This window comes from Heptranchias perlo, chromosome 34, assembly GCF_035084215.1.
Source record: "Heptranchias perlo isolate sHepPer1 chromosome 34, sHepPer1.hap1, whole genome shotgun sequence".
Taxonomy (NCBI): Eukaryota; Metazoa; Chordata; class Chondrichthyes; order Hexanchiformes; family Hexanchidae; genus Heptranchias; species Heptranchias perlo.
The window spans coordinates 7,872,650-7,892,922 of record NC_090358.1 but is presented as its reverse complement, the minus strand read 5'-3'; the positions used below and the strand labels follow the sequence as shown (position 1 = coordinate 7,892,922).

The following is a 20,273-nucleotide window of genomic DNA, read 5'->3' as shown; positions in this document are numbered from 1 at the left end:
GTTACATATACAGATTTATTTGTTTACATAATTACCTGGGGCAAAGATTAATTTGTCTGTTTGTAGCGTGTGAGAAAAACACTATTTGTGCACGATTCATTTCTTCAAAAATGCTTACGTCAAAGTAACATTTATTCTTAAATACCCTGTGCTCTGCAAACAGTATTACTGTCACCTTAAGCTGCCTGCGTTCTTACCTATGTATGAAGTATCACTAAAAGCAATTTGGTTCACTTCATCTGAGTTCTGCACAACACAGTCCAGTGCACCTGATGTATCTAGAAGCTGCAAACAACCAGTTGTAGAATTAGCTTGGAATACCCCACTCAGTATCTGAAAACAAATAAAATACATAGTAGCAAGTTAAACATTCTTCATGCCACACAGATTTGCTGTAAATTACACTTAACGTACAGGTAGTGGAAAGTGCACAAGTCAAATCTGCTCTGACCTACTTTCCTTTGAAGTAATGAAAAGAGACACCACTCCTTCTTAAATCCGCAGTGGTTATCATTCCCTGAACAAAGATGTGCTCCATGGATAAGATAACCTGGTTAACTTGTTTTGAAAAGTGACAACCATGTTACCAAGGGATTTTTCAGAAGGAACCAATGTGACCTTGCTTATAGGTGTCCTACAAGAGCACCTCCTATGCACCAGTACACTTGGTAAGAGGAGGTTGGTCCAATTAGTGTATTTGAACCAGATGGTCAGAGTGTGTGTGGGGGGAGGGGGCTGTAAGTTTTGCAAAGTATTGCTGAGGCAAAGACTGTCACAGACTCCTTACTGTATTCTATTTATCCAGCTATATTTGGCTAAGTAGTTTTCTCATTTTCAATGTTCCCATTCGAATTTTAGTGAAACACATAAGTGGGCTTCTGAAATGGTCATACTGCTACACTGGAGCCATTTATTCCACCAGCAACACATAATGGCAATGGCTGGGAAAGCTCTGAGTTTTCAGTTCTGGAGAGTAAAAACCCAAAATGTTAACCTGCCAGTTCTTTTTAGAGATGCCTGCTGTGCAATTCCTGTTTCTGATTTCAGATTCCTAACAAATGTCATTATTATTTAATTTATAAGAGCAGTGTAGACAAATATTTAGAGTGTAAGATACACATTTCAAGGACAGGACCTTCTAGAATCTGTTTGGAATTAGGAACAGAACTTCATGAGGTTGAAGCTCAAGTGCTTAATCAACCACATCTGATGTCAAGAAGTATAATGTCCTTAACACACACTCCAGCCTGTGGTATTCTACATGATGTATACAGGACTTTGAGGGGCAGTTTCACTCTGTCTTCAACAGCAGATAACTTCTAGGGGTGGAAGACAACCACAGTCGAAACACATGATCTGAAATGAAGTGCTATGTTACCCTATAATCTGAACTGCAGGGTTTCTATTGTTGTATTTACAGGGAAATAGTTTACTCTTTATGCATTATAATTTATAGAACATAGAATTTATCATGTTGTCAAATACAGACTGTATGACCTTGTATAATGTCACAATAATAAAACCAGTGCTCATTTGGATATGGAATATCCAAGGCCTCAATATGAAGGTATGTTTTTTGTGGCATCGTCCAGATTATTTCTATTGAAAACCACTGTTTAAAGGACAAGGCTTACAATGCAGGACAAGAGTAGAAGAGAAGATGACATAAATCAAGAAGTAAAGATGAGGTGATGCCAAGCTTGGGTTTTAAAAGACTGCAGATTGCAGGAGGAAGACTGAGGGAGATAGGGAGTACCACAGTTTTGAGAATGAGCTGCAGTCGGAGACATGGTGTCGAGTCTCAATTTAAATGCAGGAAGGCCTGTTGCACCATTGAGTGGGGGGGGGGGGTGGGGGGCGGGGGTCTCATGCCATAATTTACCACTTGGCAGGTTCCTAATCCTGGTTGTTATTTTTGTGGATTACTGGTCCACAGCCAGGATTTAATGAAAGCTATTGCTCCCAACAGTCATCAGAAAAGCACTAGTTTTCTTGATGTTATTTTGAACCACCTTTTTCTCCAAGATTTTCTTTTACTCTTTCCAAGCTATTATTTCTACAAGAAAATATGCTTTCACCTAGCAGTAAATTGCTGAATATCTACCTGCTCATACAAAGTTCTGTATTGACATGTGATATTGCAATATCCACTTCAAGCACTGGACGGCATTGCACTTTAAACAAGCACATGGTCTTGATTTTTGGTGAATCAAGCACTACCACAAATTCAATACAGCTCATTACAGAGCCACCCTGTGGCAAGGATAAATTACTTCAGCAACTTTTATTTCCACCAATTTTCTCTTCTCCTGAAAGTATTAACTCTTAGGTCGTGTAATGTTCCACATGCACCAGCAGCTTTCGAATACCTTGGCCAAGTGGCCATTTGTCACACATGCACAAGGCTATTCAACCATGTTATGGGATATCACCATCTAACCCATTCATGTCCTCAACCAACATCCACATGTTGAAATTTAATAGTAGGGGTCACTAGACAGTAATCAGAAGTGGGAGCTCTGGCTGAATTTCCCTCTCTCAGGGACGCTGAGGCCAACTATAGCACCCTAACCATTGCCCTAGCTGAGATCAGTTAACTGAGCATAGACCAGACATCAAATATGGGATCTCTTGGTCTGGATGGCTCAATGAAGCACTGTGAGAGACATCACTTTCAGACCAAAAACAGTAAGGCCTGGATCTCCTACCAATGGCATTTTTGACCACTGGCATTCTATTATGATTGAATTAAATTGTCAAGCCAGCCACTAAATCAAGGAACATGGCAGTTATAATGATATAGCAAACTATTAATCAATGCCATTGGCACTATTTAAATTGAAAATAATGCTGTTAATAAAAAAAAAGTACCATTTGCGGTTGGAAATCTTCAGGTTTTAAAACTTCAAAAGACCAAGCAAGCTTACTATTAAGCTGCTGAGCTATCAAGTGTTTGACCTCGGTATCAGGCAACAAGGAGGACAAGTCGAGAGATTTCCAAGCTCGTTCTTCAGCAATAGATAACAATTCTGATAATGACAGACTCTGACATTGAAAATATGGATGTGAAATCTAAAGAAAAATAAGATAAAATTACCAATGATTAGTCAAACCATAAGTTAAACAAAGTAAATAAAACACAAGAGCGATCAGATACGGAAACTAATAACGCTGGTAGGAGAAATGGAGCACCAGGAGTGCTTAAAAGACGCACGAAAACTGATATTGGACATAAAAACTGAAAATTCTAGAAATGCACAACAGATTGTTTAGCATCTGAAAAAAAAAGACAGGTTAGTTTCTGGTGGGATCCTTCATCAGAAATGGAATGGTCAGGAGGTGCAACCCTACATAGAACTAACCGAACACATACGCTATTTCCAAAAGAAACAGCTGATGGGTTTAATAATCATCAACTATTACTGGCATTTATATAATGTCTTTAACAAGAAAAATGTCCCAAAGCCCTTCCGAGGTGCGTTCAAAAATGGACGTTGAACCAAAGAAAGAGTGGGGCGGGCGGTGGAAGGGCTTAGGGACAAAATTCCAGAGGATGGGGCCTTGGTAGCTAAGGGCATAGCCACCAGTGGTGGGGTGAAAGAATGAGGATATACAAGAGGCCAAAATCAGAGAAGCTAAGAGATTGGGGGATGGAGGAAGTTTGTAGGGCCGGAGGAGGTTGCAGGGATAGGGACAGGCAAGGCCATGAAGAGATTTAAACAAAAGGATAAAAATGTTAAATTTTGAGGCATGGGAGGTCCAAGAGCCATTGTAAGTCAGTGAGCAAAGGGGCGATGGGCAAGCAAGATATGATACAGGCAACAGAGTTTTGGACTAGCTTAAGTTTATGAAGGGTGAAGGATGGGACGTCAGCTAGGAGAGCATTGAAATAATCGAGTTAAGGTAGGAAAGGCATGAATGAGGGTTTCAGTGACAGATGGGCTGAGGTGGGACAGAAGCAGGCGATCTTTGTATTGAATAGGACACCAAGGTTGCAAAGAGTCTGGTTCAGCCTACGGCAGTAGCCAGGGATGGAAGATGGAATCCGTGACAAGGGTATGGAGTTTGCAGCAGGGACTGAACATGATGGCTTTGGCCTTCCCATTGCAATTCATTCAAGAATGAAAGCTTTTAAAATTCAGGCAAGATATGTAAAAAGATGTAGAGTGGTTATATGCAGTTCACATCCACACAGCAAGTTCATAATTTTGCATGGGTTGTACCTAGAGACTGAATGCAGGCAACCGTTTCACCACAGCAAGCAGGGGAAAAATGGAGGGCATGTCATCCCAGATCGGAGAGACACACAGCTCCTAAGCACCATACAGACCAGTACTGGCAAACTACTGCAGCAGATCGCCTTCCCACCCTTCAGCCAAGGCATGATATGCTGGTCAGGGACAAACCTCAGAGGGGAGAAAATTATAAAATATTGGGGAGGGGGGGGGGGGGGGGAAGAAGAGGAGGGAAATAAAAACCAAAGCAAATAACACAGCTCCTGCACAAACAAAATTTAACAATTTGACCTTAGTCAATCACAACTAGGTGGCAGGTATGGTCATTTTGAAGTCCCCAGCCTAGAACAGGAAAGGGTGAGTGGAAAAAAAAACACACTATACCTGACTGCTATTCTCTGGGCTTAGGTAATGCGTTGTGCTTCTCCATGATGGGCCCATGGTCGAATAATCTGCCGATCTTCACTATCTAATACATGAAAGACTAGCACTACTTGCATTTATAATGCCTTTCACATTGAAATGTCTTGGAAGTATTTTACATAATGAATTGTGTTTCTTTTTGAAGTGTAGTGACTACTTTTATTTAGGCAAATGTTGTAGCCATTTACATCAGTGACATCCCACAAACAGCCATGAAGAACTTTTCAAGAGAGATACTGTATGGACACTAGCGCCTAAAACTCAACAAAAAGGGCTAAAATGGGGAGAAAATTGAAAGGGAGAAAGCACATGAAAATATTTAATAGTCTTTATTGAGCCAACTTTAAATGTTGGGCAGTACTCAAAAATTCCACTTGTACAAGTTACTCTCCAGCTTTGTAATTGCAATTGATGCAGTATTAGCTTCCTCAATGGTTCAGCTGATTAAGCCAATGAATAACTGAACCATACAGACCAGGAAGATCCCCAGTTTGTGCTGAAGCAGTAATAGAAGTTCTAAAATTGGCTTTGGTTATGGAGGGGATAAATGACCAGGGTTCTTATTTCCAATTCACACCTGGTTGGAGCATGAGGATAGGATTGGGCTCAGCTCTGATGCTCCCCTAACAGGAACAGCTTGCCAAAACTCACTGTGTAAGCTGTTAGGTGAGGAGCAGCCATTCGGGCAAGGTATAATAGTGCTGCTGAGACCCACAGAATCATACCCTATGAGAGAAGGAAGCTAACAGGAAAAAAAAAGGGGGGATAAACAATCAGGAGCACTAAAATGATTTTTTAAAAAGGGTAAATATCTATTAAGACATTAAATAATACTTAATGCACAATAAGCTGGCAAAGTTGAATACATAAAAACCTCTTTTAGGGGACATTGATGTGACTCGGCCAATATCTCCTCATAGATGTCTCTTGTTGGTTTAGCTGCTGAATTCCACCCAGTATACTTCAGAACAGAGCTGAAAAATGTCCCAATGATCCCAGTATCACTGCCACACATTAGCATTTGCTGCTGTGTGAGAAAGCGAGGGCAAAATCTACAACAGAGGGAAAGTGATGACAGTGACTTCTTATAAACATTTATACAGCAGAGAAGGATCATTTATAAAGTTAAATGGATGCTAGATATATGAATGTAAGCTGCTCTGAATGACCGTATAACAACTTAATGGATTCATAGGATACATATCTAGCAGAGGAGGGAGAGAGAATACATTATTACATTGGAAAAGCACTAAGTTACGTAATTAAAATTTTAAAATATATACTTTCGCATTTATACATGTGTAGCAATGAGCATCAGGCTTCACCCAAAAGGTAGAAAAAACAAGCACGTTCAGTCCTGTTGGTGATTTTGGGGAAGTCAGTTGAACTAACTGCTTTGCAAAGAACAATTTAGAAAAAAAAACACCTGATATGTTTACTTTGAAACTATGGGTATTTTTTTTTTTAAAGTCATAAAAAGCTTTTTTCATCCGTTTCATATCTTTTGGTCCTCCAATCCCAAAAAAGAAATGGGGAAAGTGAGAAAGAAAATGAGAATGTGTGAGAGAGAGAGAGAAAAAAGGAAAAAGAGAACATTGTCCTGAGTTTATTTTGGATAGTCCCTGATGCATCAAGCACATAACCGAGAGGGCATCAATGCATTCACATAACTTATCACTTGTGCACTTGTTCTTATAATAAACAGGGTGCACTGCTCTCTTGTAAAATTACTGCAGTTTAAATCACATCTGCCAAAGACAGAACAATTAAATGTTGCAAATAATGAAACCAAATGATGAATAAGGCAGCCTCCATGACCTTCACCTATATACAGCTATGCAGAATAACAACTGCTGGAGTATATTTCATGTACTTAAACCATCTCAGAGTTTGGAAGATGTTAATAAAACCCTTGATATATTGCTGCATTGTCACACTCCAGCCGAAGCATTATCTTTTATTAATATAACCATTGCATTTTCCCTTGTCTTGGTCTCCATGGGGTGAATTGACTACACAGATCAGAAGGCAATGAAGAAATAATAAAGAACCATGGAGAGCCATTCAAGGTGCAAAATTACAGGAAGATAATCAGTATATTTGCAATTTAATGAGCTACAGTGCAAACTGGCAAACCACTTTATACACATCATTTATCTATATACATATACATAGACACACAGAGGTACCAGATTTATTTGTTCAACTGAACAGCAGTTAGTTCCATGATTTACCTTTGTATAAATGTTTCCACAATGTGAACTACCCACAAATAACTGGGCAGATCCAGGTTATACTTGAACAACAGGCTGATGTATATGTTGCAACTGGGAGAGAAGGGCTGATATTCTGTACTAAGCCTGGAAAATTCTGTGACCACTAAAGTGCTCCCCAGGCAGCAACAAAGCACGATGCGTGGGAAATGGTCAGATGCCCTTAAGTGCAGATGGGCATCATGGATCTACAAAAAAAAAATTCCATAGCTTCATATATAATGAAAACACCGACATTTCTCATTCTATATTCACTTTCACCCTTTCTACAGTTTTTCAGCTTTGTGTTACCATCCGTTAGCGAATAAAGCAAAACAAAACACGCAGATTGAGTTTTTTAAAAGCTTTTGATACTAATTCTCTCAGACATGGTGTCACTAGGATTGATTACCGTACCGGTACCAATACCCTATAGGGAGAAAAGAACACATGTAAGCTAACATGCTTTAATGTTGTTCGATTCTCTTTCATCCCCTTAAATTGCTTCTAGCACCGTCACCACCAGACCTGTAGTCACCAGTACTTCGCCCTAGTGTTACAGAGTTCAAAATGTTCCATGCAAACATGACCCAAGTTCAGAAGGACAAAATCTGTAATTGTACTGCTGGACATTTTTGTATTTCAAGGGACTATAGTTCAAAAATTTCACACCCTTATTACGCTTTACTGACAACCTGGTGAGAAAAAAACCACAATATGACTGCATGAAAATTTCATATGTCCACTATTAAGCTTTACTAATGTCATAGTGCCAATAACTTAGGGAAATGGTCATCTGCTGCAATACTATTGTTACTTTAAAAAAAAAGTTAAAATGGGAGAGAAATGCTATCAACCTGTAGCTACACAGCTCTAAACTCCTAGTCTTGACTGTCATTTGATGCTTCTCAGTAAATGGGTTTGAATCATAGAAATTTATGGCACAGGAGGCCATTCAGCCAATCATGTATGTGCCGGCCGAAAAAGAGCTATCCAGCCTTATCCCACTTACCATCTCTTGGTCCGTAGCCTTGTTGGTTATGGCACTTCAAGTGCATATCCAAGTACTTTTTAAATGCAATGAGGGTTTCTGCCTCTACCATCCTTTCAGGCAGTGAGATCCAGACCCCACCACCCTCTGGGTGAAAACATTTCTCCTCAGCTCCCCTCTAATTCTTCTACCAATTACTTTAAATCTATGCTCCCTGGTTATTGCTAAGGAAATAGGTCCTTCCTATCCACTCTATCCAGGCCCCTCATAATTTTATACACCTCAATTAAATCTCCCCTCAGTCTCCTCTGTTCCAAAGAAAACAACCTCAGCCTATCCAATCTTTCCTCATAGCCAAAATTCTCCAGTCCTGGCTACATCCTCGTAAATCTCCTCTGTACCCTCTCCAGTGCAATTGTATCTTTCCTGTAATGTGGTGACCAGAACTGTTCGCAGTACTCAAGCTGTGGCCTAACTAGTGTTTTATACAGTTCTAGCATAATCTTCCTGCTCTTATATTCTATGCCTCAGCTAATAAAGGAAAGTATCCCATATCCCTTCTTACCCACCTTATCTACCTTCAGGGATCTATGGACATGCACTCCAAGGTCCCTCTGTTCCTCTACACCTCTCAGTATCCTCCCATTTATTGTGTATTCCCTTGCCTTGTTTGCCCTCCCCAAATGCATGATCTCACACAAGATTGAATTCCATTTGCCACTTTTCTGCACACCTGAACAGTCCATTGATTTCTTCCTGCAATCTACAGCTTTCCTCCTCACTATCAACCACACGGCCAATTTTTGTATCATCTGCAAACTTCTTAATCATGCCCCATACATTTAAGTCTAAAGTTTGCTAACTCCTGGCTGGGCCACAAGATGGAGCATTTTGCAATCCTCAGAGACATACAAAAGCTTGTAAGATCAGGTCTGCTGCAAAGACCTGACAGCTGATCAACAAACAGCATCAAGAACAACCATGATGAAATATGTGAACCACACTTGTTTAAGAAATGATAACCCAATTATCAGTTGATAGTTCTTCAAAGCAGCTTTGTGGAAATTTATTCCTCTCCTTACTTTCTCTTCCAGTACTTAAACAAGATAAACAATGTGGAGCTTTGGGTTACTGAATAAACTAAAACTATATATGGCACTGGATAACCCTCAAGAACATTAAGTAAGTGCTATCCAGTGTGAACAGGTGGCTTATTTTTCAGGAACCCACCACTTTCAAGTATCACCTTTACATCACACTCTTACAGTGTCACTTACATATGTAAAGATATACCGGTGAGCTTGGATGTTTAGTTTAGCATTACCAGATGTAGATGCACATCCATCCTTTAACCTAACAATACACATCTTGGACAGCCAGTAGACACATTGAAACTTCAAGTGTAGGACATCTTCAGCTCTCTAATTTACCTTTCCAAATGAAACTGGAAACAGGAAACAGTCCACTATGAGCTGAACAGGGGAAGTAGAGAGAAAATCTGGAGGGAAAAATAAATTGAAGAGTCAAATATTTATACCTCCACTTGTGCTCCAGGTCGTAAACCACGCCCACAATTTACTACTTGTTGGTAGGCCACACAAAGACCAAATTTGCCGTCCAGCTCATAAATGCCTGCTCCAATGTTCAATACCTTACTTATCACACCCTAAAGTTTAAAAAGAGAGAAATTAATTGATTAGATTAGTCAACACTTCACAAGCACAATCTGCCCAGGCAATGCAAAGGTTTGAGTCTCCAACTCACATCATCCAAGAGGGATAGGACACGAGGTTACAACAGCAGTTTATGACAGTGAAATCTCCAAATTCATCATCGAAAAGCTACATCGAGTTACATCAACAGTACAGCATAGAAACAGGCCATTCAGCCCAACTGGTCTATGCCAGCATTTATGCTCCACAATAGCCTCCTCCCTCCCTACTTCATATAACCCTATCAGGATACCCTTCTATTCCTTTCTCCCTCATGTGCTTAGCATAGATTCATTTAAGGGGAAGCTAGATATTTGCCTCAACTACTCCTTGTGGTAGCACGTTCCACATTCTTCCGGTAAAGAAGTTTTTCCTGAATTCCCTGTTGGGTTTATTAGCGACTATTTTATATTTATGACCTCTAGTTTTGGACTCCCCCACAAGTGGAAACATTTTCTCTATGTCTATTTTATCAAATCCTTTCATTATCTTAAAAGCCTCTATCAGGTCACCCCTCAACCTTTTCTTTTCAAGAGAAAAGAGCCCCAGCCTGTTCAGCCTTTCCTGATAAGGATATCCTCTCAGTTCTGATATCATCCTTGTGAATCTTTTTTGCACCCTCTCCAATGCCTCTAGAATCTGCTTACAGAAGGGATAAAGAGGAGCCCACACACTTCCTCACAGGAAGCGATGGGTAATTCTGGCGAGCAGGCGCTCTGAGCAGCCGCTGTGTATCTTCCAGTGACCAATTTCACAACAGTGCTGAAGTAGCCATGGAAAGTGCTCAATCAACCACTTTCCAGGCTTTGCTGCAGGAAGACCAAAATCAGGCAGGGGAGAAAATATAATTATCGTGAAGAGGATGTCCCACCCCTCCAAGAAACCTACTTGCTCCCTCGTCTCCATCCATATATGTTTGCACCCACTTGATTGCAGAATGTTTAATGGGGCTCTCCTGATGACACAATGGTTAAGGCATGTATAGCTGAGCCATGCACACTAGTAAAATGCCATTTTGATCTTTGATCCCTGGTGTGTTACCCGTTATTAACAGGGGCAACAATACAGTGCTAGAGCTGGCCACAGCAGCCCTGAATTATGAAGAGGAAAACTGGCAGGACTCTCACTTCTGACAGCTCTCCAGCAACACCTGCTGGAAAGTGCCCGCATGGGAACATCAGACTAAGGCAGCATTGGGCTTGGTAGTGATGTTCCGCATGGTTGAATGGCCTGCCAACACTCAGTCCCTAGGTTCACATAATAACAAATAGGCACTTGGGGGAGATCCCAGAGGGTACCGAGCACAGTCAACAGCTTCAGCAAAAGAGGGCAGGGGAGAAAGTGGTAGAAAACATAAAATAAGGGCATCTCTCCCTCAAAGCATCTGTTTAGGTTCACACCCTATGACTAGAAAACGATGAGTGATGCTGCAGAGGTAGATTTTAAAATTAAAAGTCAAAGTTACTCAAGCTTTTGAAATAAGTCTTAATATCCCTACATACTCAAGAGAAAACAGTAATGTAAGCTACAATTAGGTCCTCAAACCCCCAGTATAAGGCTTCCATTCAAAAAACAGAGGTTCATCCCCCATAGCCGAGTTACTTTGTTCAAGAGATCATGAAGGCGATCACTTCAAAGGAACTAAAGACTTATCTTGTAACCCTCTGCATATTTAACATTATCATCCCCCCCTCCACATTCATAACCAACACTAAACACCAAGTACTCACACGGTAAGTGCATATTTTGGATTCTCTGCTCTCAATCACTTCTTCTATGGTGTTTTGAGTTGACCAGTCCATAGATCTATTCTGAAAAGATTCTTCTTTAGAAGCGGGTGCTTTTAGCTCACATTTAGAAGTCTCCTTCATAGCTGAAGCACGCATAAATTCTGCCAGTGTTCGTTCTTTCACAAACCCTTCATTATAAATGTATAAGTCAGAAGATGACGACACTACAAACACCTTATAATTGGTGCCCTGCAGGCTGGAAGCGAAGACCTTTGTTATAACGTATTGTTTTGAAACTTCCAAGCAGCAATGCCACATTAGTTTGACAGGAACCTAAAAAGAGAACAGTCAGGACATTCAAGTTGAAAACATCCACCATTTCCATACAATTAAGATACAATAGTGCAACTCCCCTCCCCATCAAAACCAATTGATTTGACGAACTGTGACGTGCAAGAACTATCCCTTAAAAGACAAGGGGAAAAATGTAGGTAAGACCTTGAGAATATTTTCTGTATCATAAAAGAGAAGCATGCTGCATTCTATATTTTTCAATGCACCTCCACCCTTTTAGTTCATTTTAAAGGGTTATTATTTGAGCTATCATAGCTGTAAAGGTAGGGAAGTACATCAGCACCAGGTGTGATGTCAGACACTTATCGATATTATAGAATGCCACAAAAGCCCGGGTTGCCCTGCATGCTATTTTACTCAGACCACTGGGATCATGTTGAATAGACAGAGGAAAATCCAACTAAAGCTAATGAAAGTACAGGAATTCTCAAATGGAGCCAGTAATTACTTAGTTTAATCGAGGACATTGCTGAAACACAGCTAGCTGATGAGTTCAAATGGTGTTTTGAGTTGACCAGTCAAGGTACAGCTATCATGCAACACGGAGATCCAACACTCTGTGCAATCATTTACAGTAGCTGTTAAGAGGCTCAAAGTTTGATAGCCTAAAAATAAGAATTTAGGCAATGATTATAGGTAACATATAATACTACATTTGCAGTAAAGCTAAAGATAATTTAGCAATTGTGCTAAGCATTCTACTCAACTGATATATTTATATTGAAATCTGGCTGTGCAATATTTGTAGCAAACAAAATAGAATGTTTGTATGAAATTCCTGTTTCATGTATGTGAAGGGCTTTAACACATTATTTAAAATGGATTAATGCTTTCATTAAGAATTTCATGCAAGTACATTAACTCCTTAATATCACACAGCACTGAACCCAGTTATAGTTAACCTTTCTACTTCCATCATTGATATTGTGTCCTGCTACACAGATGCGACAGCCTTCAGGCTAGTAACTGAGCGGAGCCGAAGAATCAAGCCCAAGAGCTCTCTGAACATGAGCACTCTATTGCTTAGGACCAATGTGTAGCTCCACGACTTACACCAGTCCAATGTGTTACAACAGATGTGTCACAGTAGATACAAACACCAAAACAAATGTCATTTTCACTACCAACAGACAAGCTTTTATTAATTTTAATACAGAAAAAATTTACATTAGAGTAGTGGTTTTCATACTTTTGCCCATTGCAGATATCAACACATACCTAGGGGCACCTTGCCAAAACTTCTGAAAAATAGCCTCAGCTACCCACAGGAAAACTGCATCAGAAATTATGCGCTAATAAATCAACAAATACAGAACGATACAGAAATTTGAGAAGGACAGAAATCTGATAAGCTTGGGATTAATGGCATTCCCTTGAAAGCCCCCTATTTTGAAAACCCAAGTTTAAAGCAAATCACTATACATATTCAAAGTGGTAAAACTGTGCAAAACATCAACTGATGAACAATGGATTTTACAGTACACAATATTTATCACACAAAAGAGTCTAGGTAAAATTCTATTAAACTTCAAAAGTTGCTGATTTTTTTTTTTAAGATACACACCTGAACTACAATTGGAAGACAAGTATCAGTTGTAAAGGAGCTGAGAAAGAAGAAGAAGAAGGTTTTCCCTCGGATACTTAATATCGAACTGAGGCGGCTGAGTTCTCCAGCTATGTTCAGCCTCACTTTATGGCAATGAAACCTTGACAAGAGCAGAATGCAATTACTGTCACATACCATACATAACAGAGGGTTACATACTGCGAGACATGATCAACATCTTCCCAAGAGAAGCTGACAAGTGAAGATATTGATCACTTTATATCACTGAGTTGGGCATATTTATACAGCATGTTATACACATAATGAATTCATCTTTTTGTACAATTACAAAGTGTCAAGACACAAAAAAATCTCCCCATTCCTCAGACCACTTTGTTGGCAATCTAAAAATCGAGGGTATTTAGGTAACCTTATAAATTCAGCCTCAGCAGTTCATAAGATCACAATGTCTTTACCGATACAAGAGCTAGGTCAATTGCCAGTCGAGTATAATATCTAAATCAGAGTAATTTTCCAATTGTTTGAATCTGCATGGAGTTAAAAACAAGTTGCATTGATATATCATAATATGTTACAGCACTGAAGGAGGCCATTCAGCCCATCTTGCCTGCTCTTTGAAAGAGCTATCCAATTATTCCCACTCCCCTGCTCTTTCCCCATAAGCCCTGTAATTTTTTTCCCTTCAAGTATTTATCCAATTCTCTTTTGAAAGTTACTATTGAATCTGCTTCCACCATCCTTTCAGGCAGTGCATTCCAGATCATAACAACTCTGCATAAAAAAATGTTTCCTCATGTCACCTCTGGTTCTTTTGCTATTCACCATAAATCTGTGTTCTCCCCTTACTGACACTTCTGCCACTGGAAACAATTTCTCCTTATTTACTCTATCAAAACCGTTCATGGTTTTACGCCTAGCAGGTTGAAGGCACGGTCGCCAATGGTGGGACGAAGAAAGTGGGGGAATTTGTAAGAGGCCAGATATGGAGGAACACGGAGTTTTCGGAGGGTTGTGGAGTTGGAGGAAGTTAAAGAGATAGGGAGGGGTGAGGCAGTGAAGGGATTTGAATACAAAGATGAGAATTTTAAAATCGAGGCACTGGTCAACCGGGAGCCAATGTAGGTCAGCAAGCACAGGGGTGATGGGTGAGCAAGATTTGGTGCCAGTTAGGAAATGGGCAGCAGAGTTTTGGATGAGCTCAAGATTACGCAGGGTGTAGGATGGGACAGGACAGCATCGGAATAGTCGAGTCTGGGCGTGACAAAAACACGAGTGAGGATTTCAGCAGCGGATGGGCTGAAGCAGGGGCAGAAATAGGTGATGTTATGGAGGTGAAAGTAGGCGATCTTTGTGATGGAGAGGGGGTCAAAAGCTCAGCACAGAGATCAAATAGAACACTGAGGGTGGAAACAGTCTGGTTCAGCCTGAGACAGTGGCCAGGGAGGGGGATGGAATCAGTGGTAAGGGAATGGAGTTTGTGATGGGGGCCAAAGACAATGACTTCAGTCTTCCCAACATTTAACCAAAGCAAATTCAGCCCATCCAGGACTGGATGCCGGACAAGCAGGCTGACAACACAGAGGCAGTGAAGTGAAGGTAAGCTGGGGGGTTTTAAATGCACATTTAAAAGAACAGCCCGTGGCAATCTTCTGTAACTATACATACTGGGAATAATTAACATTTTCAAGAGTAACATTTCACTACATGTCGCATAAGGCACAAATTCTGACTTCACTCGAATTAAGGAGGAACAACACTAAACATAGGTTTTTACACACAAAAAATGTTCTTTTGAAAACGACCACATGAAATTAATAATTACATTGATATTCACACTGTTTTTACTACAGGGATGCATGAAAGAAATCATGATTACCACAAAAGAAGGGAAAAGAACTTGAGAACTTGACTATTAAAATGACATTTCAGTAACTTTCTCTATGCGCGTCCTACCCTTTGTCCAGGAGATGAACTGCTGAATCGGGCAGTAAAACATTGAGAGTGCTTGGTCCCCAAAAGCTGCCAACTGGCAGTTTTGGAAACACAAGAAAAGGTGCTTCCGTTATCTCAAGATAGCCAGCTTCTGTCCCACTGGGTCTCCAAACTGCATCACTCAGAGGAATATAGCTCCAGCTTGGAAACAGTACTAAATGCCCCAACCACTTCAGGTCCAGTTTGATAATCTAGCCAGGAATTGAATCATAAAAGAAAAGGCAAAAACATAAATAATGTTGTTTGGATTTTACATTACAATAAAGTTTCATATTAAATAAAGCTGCATCATTAAATTATACTCCCGAGGAAAAATACTTAACAGTGGGTAAGTCGATGTTCCACACTCAATTAAGTGCAAATACGTTCATGCGAAACCGGGCTTAGATTTACAGGAGCCATCTAAAATAGAAATGGAGCACTATAATTTTTTCATAGACTGTGGGTTATCGATCCAGCAGGATAAGGAATTGTGTGATAATCCATTGCCTGGTAAAATTGACCATCCATCTCTGATATTTTACTTTGGGCCAGGAAACCAGCAGGAATTGGGTTGCCAGATTTTTTTTCCAAAAATATATTGGAAATGGAAAAATGCAGGTCTTATCTATACAAGCTAAGAATGATTAATATAAATAGACCAATCAGAAACTAAAACCTCTATGTCAGACTAAATAAGGGGGACTCTTGATTTTTGCTAACTTCCATTATTCATCTGAGATAAAGGGTCTCCTCCATTACGGTGCAGTCATTAACAGACTGTTTTAATGACTGAGTACGTTATGAAGTGGAATCCACTTTGTGATCACTATTTGTAGATCACCACAGATAGAATGCTCAAAATTGAACTTCCCATGAAGAATGCACTTCATTCATTGCTCTCAGCCTTGAAGTGACACTGTCTAGTCAGCTGAGCAGCACTCAAGTGCTGGAGAGCAGCACTGACTGGCAATTTAAAACAGCTGATCAGTAAGCTGTGTAAAAGTTCCATTATACTGCTCAGCCTCACCTCCCATTCAGTATACCTGCAGTATTGTAACTATATAACAGCTGGCTGAACAACACTCAAGTTTACTGTTCATCTGCACTTTAAACAACTGAGCAGCACTCTGCTTCCAATGTCAGTTTCAGGAAAAGAGCTGTACCACAAGGATTGTCATCTTCTGATTTACTAGTCATTTGGGAACCTGTCCAAATTGATTACTATAATCAAATGCCACAGCATCACAAATTGCAATTTTAAAAAGAAAATGTGGTATAATTTTACATAAAAGTAGATTCTGAAGGAACAATTCTACTTTCACTTTACCCAACTCATTGACAAATTCTGAATAAATCCTTTCAAAATCTCTCAGTTTGACCGACTTCCCACTCCTGACAGCAAATAGGATTTCATCACTTTTCTCCATCACATCGCATAATGCAGTAAACTAGTTAAGACACCAAAACTAGTCAGCAGCAAATTTGTCTACACAATGGCCTCATGCAAGTAGGTTTATTGATTTTAATTTACCTCACAAAGTATAGATCCGCTCTCATCCTGTAAGTACAAGTTTCCATCGCTCTGCTGTTCTGCTCTCTCTGAAGTACTCGGAGAAAGAGAGATCTTGTCTGTCAGGATACCACATAGCAGCAGGTTTGTTCGACTAAGTGCCTTGTGACTGACTAGAAAACTTTCTTTATGCAGAGTCCATTTCTTGAACCGACTGGTGCTCCATGTTAGTTGACTACAGCATGGGGTCTTCTGCTGAGACTGAAGTTCTGAGAGGGATATAAATCTGCAACAGAATCATCCTTATTTATTGGGCAGGAAGAGGTCGTCAATCTGAACTCTACCCACTCTAAATTAACACTTATCAACATGACAATGATATAGAAGTCTTAATCAGATGACACGTAATTATTAACTAGCTAAAATAAAAACTGAAAATTCTGTAAATACATAGCGTTTCTGTCAGCATCTGAAAGAGGAAAGACAAATGGAACCTTTATCAGAACTGGTAACAGGATCTCCCAACATCCCCTTCAAAAGTAGTTAAATATCTGAACTCTTGACCTAAATCCCCCCCTTCCCATTTTAGTGACACCGATTGGGGGGGGTTGGGGGGGTTGGGGGGGGTGGGGGGGGGATGATCTCCAGCCTACCTTCACTGGTTGCAATGAAGAATTTCCCATCAAAACACTAACCTGCCTTTTACCTTTCAGGGAATGACTGACCTGCTGTTCATTCCCAGCATTTTGGGGTGTTCTTTCAGATTTCCAACATTAGCAGTTTTTCCTTTCATCTCTGGTTAACAAACAGTAGATTTGTAATCATAGGGGGCAAGGTTCTTTTTTGCACCTGCTCATGTGTGAATAGCAATTTTCAGCTATTCAATATCTTGGCACATGAACAAATCCAACACCGGTCAGTGAATGACCTGAGGATAGGATAAGGGGCTGTATAAAAGCAAATTCTTTCTTAATATATTACAAATACAACTGGATCCATAAATTAGATTCAAGTCACAAGTCACTGAATAAATCAGCACATGGCAGGGGCCTTGAAATACACAAAGATGAGGGAGGCCATCATCCCATCTGATTCATCCCTGTACAGAATCTATGATCTCTTCATTATAGCACTTAAATGCCTCCTGAATGATTCCCAAGTTTTTGTCTCCACGACTCTACCTGGAAGATTGTGGGAAATCATGACAACAACATAGCTTTGATTAGGACTGCAACTGTGACGAGCCCTATAGCCTTTCCCCAGCAGAATTATGTTGTGATTTGTGCATTTAAGTACACTGGTTAATAATATTCCCAGTAACAATGTATTCAATCTCAGAAAATTTAAAATAATTGTTTAAACACAATTTGGGAGCAGACATTTATCCCAGATATCATACAGATTTAAAACTATGTGGATTGCATTAATCGCATAGCTTCGTAAGCTTAAAGGCTTTTCCTCACAACATTCCTCTCTTGCACCAACACAATCCAATCGCCCCAGGCAGCCTGGAGCCTGAAGTCAAGCGTCTACTGCATCCTCCCTGCCACAGAATAATTCCTTTGCTCAGGAGCTACACACCATCTAGAAACTCAGCCAAGAGTGGGACAAAATTCATCATAAACGGCGCTAATGAATTAAAGCAAGCCATAGGACACAAACTCTCCAGCATCACAGTTTAAAGCAAGTGCTCTTAAGCTTGGCAGCTATGCTGTTTCATGACTGAAACTGTAGTGCTGGATAGCAGGAAATGTTTCAAATGCACAAGTCAATCAGTAACTGAAAGGAAGATAGATTATGTTTTTGATAGGCCCCTTCATCAGAACAGAACTATGCCAAGAATGTAATTAGATTTGTTATTTACAGTACCTGTAGCTTAAGGGTAGAATCAGTCCATCGTTTCCTTGATGGCAACAAGGATTACTGCAATGGTGACAAATTCTGCACAGGCATTGAAAAAGATAGCTGCTCAACTCCTTGCAGGTAATTTTAGAATCCAGTGCTACAGAAATGAGGTTCTTTCCTGTAAACCTGTACAAATTTTGGAGCCACTGAACTTCCTGTAGGGCAATACAAGAAAGAATGTAATCTCACAGCCAGCATCTCAATGTGTAAAGTTATTCTAAACCACAGCTCCATAACTGCGATGATCCTGAGGCACAGCAAAACTGTATTTAGGACACCAACACAAATCTGTTACAACAGGCATTTTACAAAGTACTGGTTCTGATATTACTTTTTTTTCCCCACTTTCAAGGCAGTCATAAACGACACAGTGGTAAACGAGAATTCACGGTACATACATGCACACACACACCTCATCAGCTAAAGTCCCATCCTCTGCCCCTCTTCTATCTCCAATTGCATTTTTGGACTACTACCATTGAGTTCACCACCATCACCCAGTCCTTAAGATCAGAATGGAGGGAGTTTTAGTCTGCATCTAACTATATGCTGTAGTTGACTTGACAGTGCTTAATGTACGTATTCAAAGAGAGCTCTAAAATGAGGTCAACTGCTGGTCCATTTCTGGAGCTGTATTATATGTTCAAGTCTTTTTGCTTATTCCAGAACAGGTTCGTCATTGGAGCCGCCCTCCAAACCTAGGAGCTCAACAAATGGAGCCATGGCGACCACAACCTACTGGAGATAACTAGCAAAACAAGAACTCTAACTACTGTAGAAAGAGCATCATTGCTTGTGCATTGAAAGCTGCTCAACTTATGCAGACAACCTTATTTTTATGTAGCCCCTAGCACCAACTAATAGTCATTAAGTCCAATCCACCACACAGCCACTGCAGAATGCCTGCCCCCAATCACTCACTACCCGGCAACAGCTCTATCAGCTCGAGTTGGGAAGGAGCCAGCCACTACTGTGTTACAATGAGACCTGTTGAATCTGAATCCTGACCCACACGCCTTGGTGACCAAACCCAGCAAAGCAGTTCATTCAACCTGGGACCAAGTGAAACTGCCAGAAAGCAACATGGGTGGTCGCTTGGCCACAAGTGGCCAATGAGGTGACCAATGGGAAGGTTCACTCATTGCCAATATGATTGTCCAAGAGACATACCAACTTTTTATTATGGATTCATCCAAGTTATTTTAGTTAAATCAATGTAAAGTGACGGGTATTAGGAGCGTCACACTCACAGCATTGCTCAGCTCCCCAAACTCTCTCACAAACTCTTCCATGTCAGTCAATGCATCTTAGCAGCGGGGATGCACAACTTCCGGCACATATTCATCGACAGTAAATATAACCTTGCCCCCTTTTTTTTTAAAAAAAAGTCACATAAATGAAATAAAACGAAACCCCGCCGGGCCGACGCCCCTCTCCAATTAATTTTTTAAACCCCGCGCACGAGCGACAAGACCCTTCGAGTCAGTCAACGGTCCGGTCACGTGGCGACGCCGTTGGCGCAGGCGCACAAAGGCTCGCAGCAGCAACACGTCACTACACCCCACACCGGAGCCGAGAGTTGCCAACTCTCCAGGAATGGGAAGAACGTTGCTGCCAGCA

At 40.5% G+C, this 20,273-nt stretch overlaps 1 protein-coding gene across 2 annotated transcripts in view; it reads right to left on the bottom strand.

The window, feature by feature from the left end:
* The window catches only part of ctc1 (CTS telomere maintenance complex component 1), a 70,211-nt gene extending 50,052 nt beyond the window's left edge, over positions 1–20,159 (bottom strand). Inside the window, exons 1-11 of one of the 2 annotated variants that reach the window (XM_067971382.1) lie at positions 19,904–20,159; positions 18,618–18,808; positions 16,770–17,034; positions 15,218–15,447; positions 13,262–13,403; positions 11,344–11,676; positions 9,439–9,567; positions 6,893–7,119; positions 5,533–5,710; positions 2,872–3,072; positions 198–333 (exon numbers count right to left, since the gene is read on the bottom strand). In XM_067971382.1, the coding sequence (XP_067827483.1) occupies positions 198–333; positions 2,872–3,072; positions 5,533–5,710; positions 6,893–7,119; positions 9,439–9,567; positions 11,344–11,676; positions 13,262–13,403; positions 15,218–15,447; positions 16,770–17,034; positions 18,618–18,808; positions 19,904–19,945 (2,074 nt within the window). In that variant the 5' untranslated portion in view covers positions 19,946–20,159. The remainder of the gene's footprint in view (positions 1–197; positions 334–2,871; positions 3,073–5,532; positions 5,711–6,892; positions 7,120–9,438; positions 9,568–11,343; positions 11,677–13,261; positions 13,404–15,217; positions 15,448–16,769; positions 17,035–18,617; positions 18,809–19,903) is intronic. The other variant, XM_067971381.1, reaches the window with a different exon arrangement.
* Between the last annotated feature and the right edge of the window lie 114 nt (positions 20,160–20,273).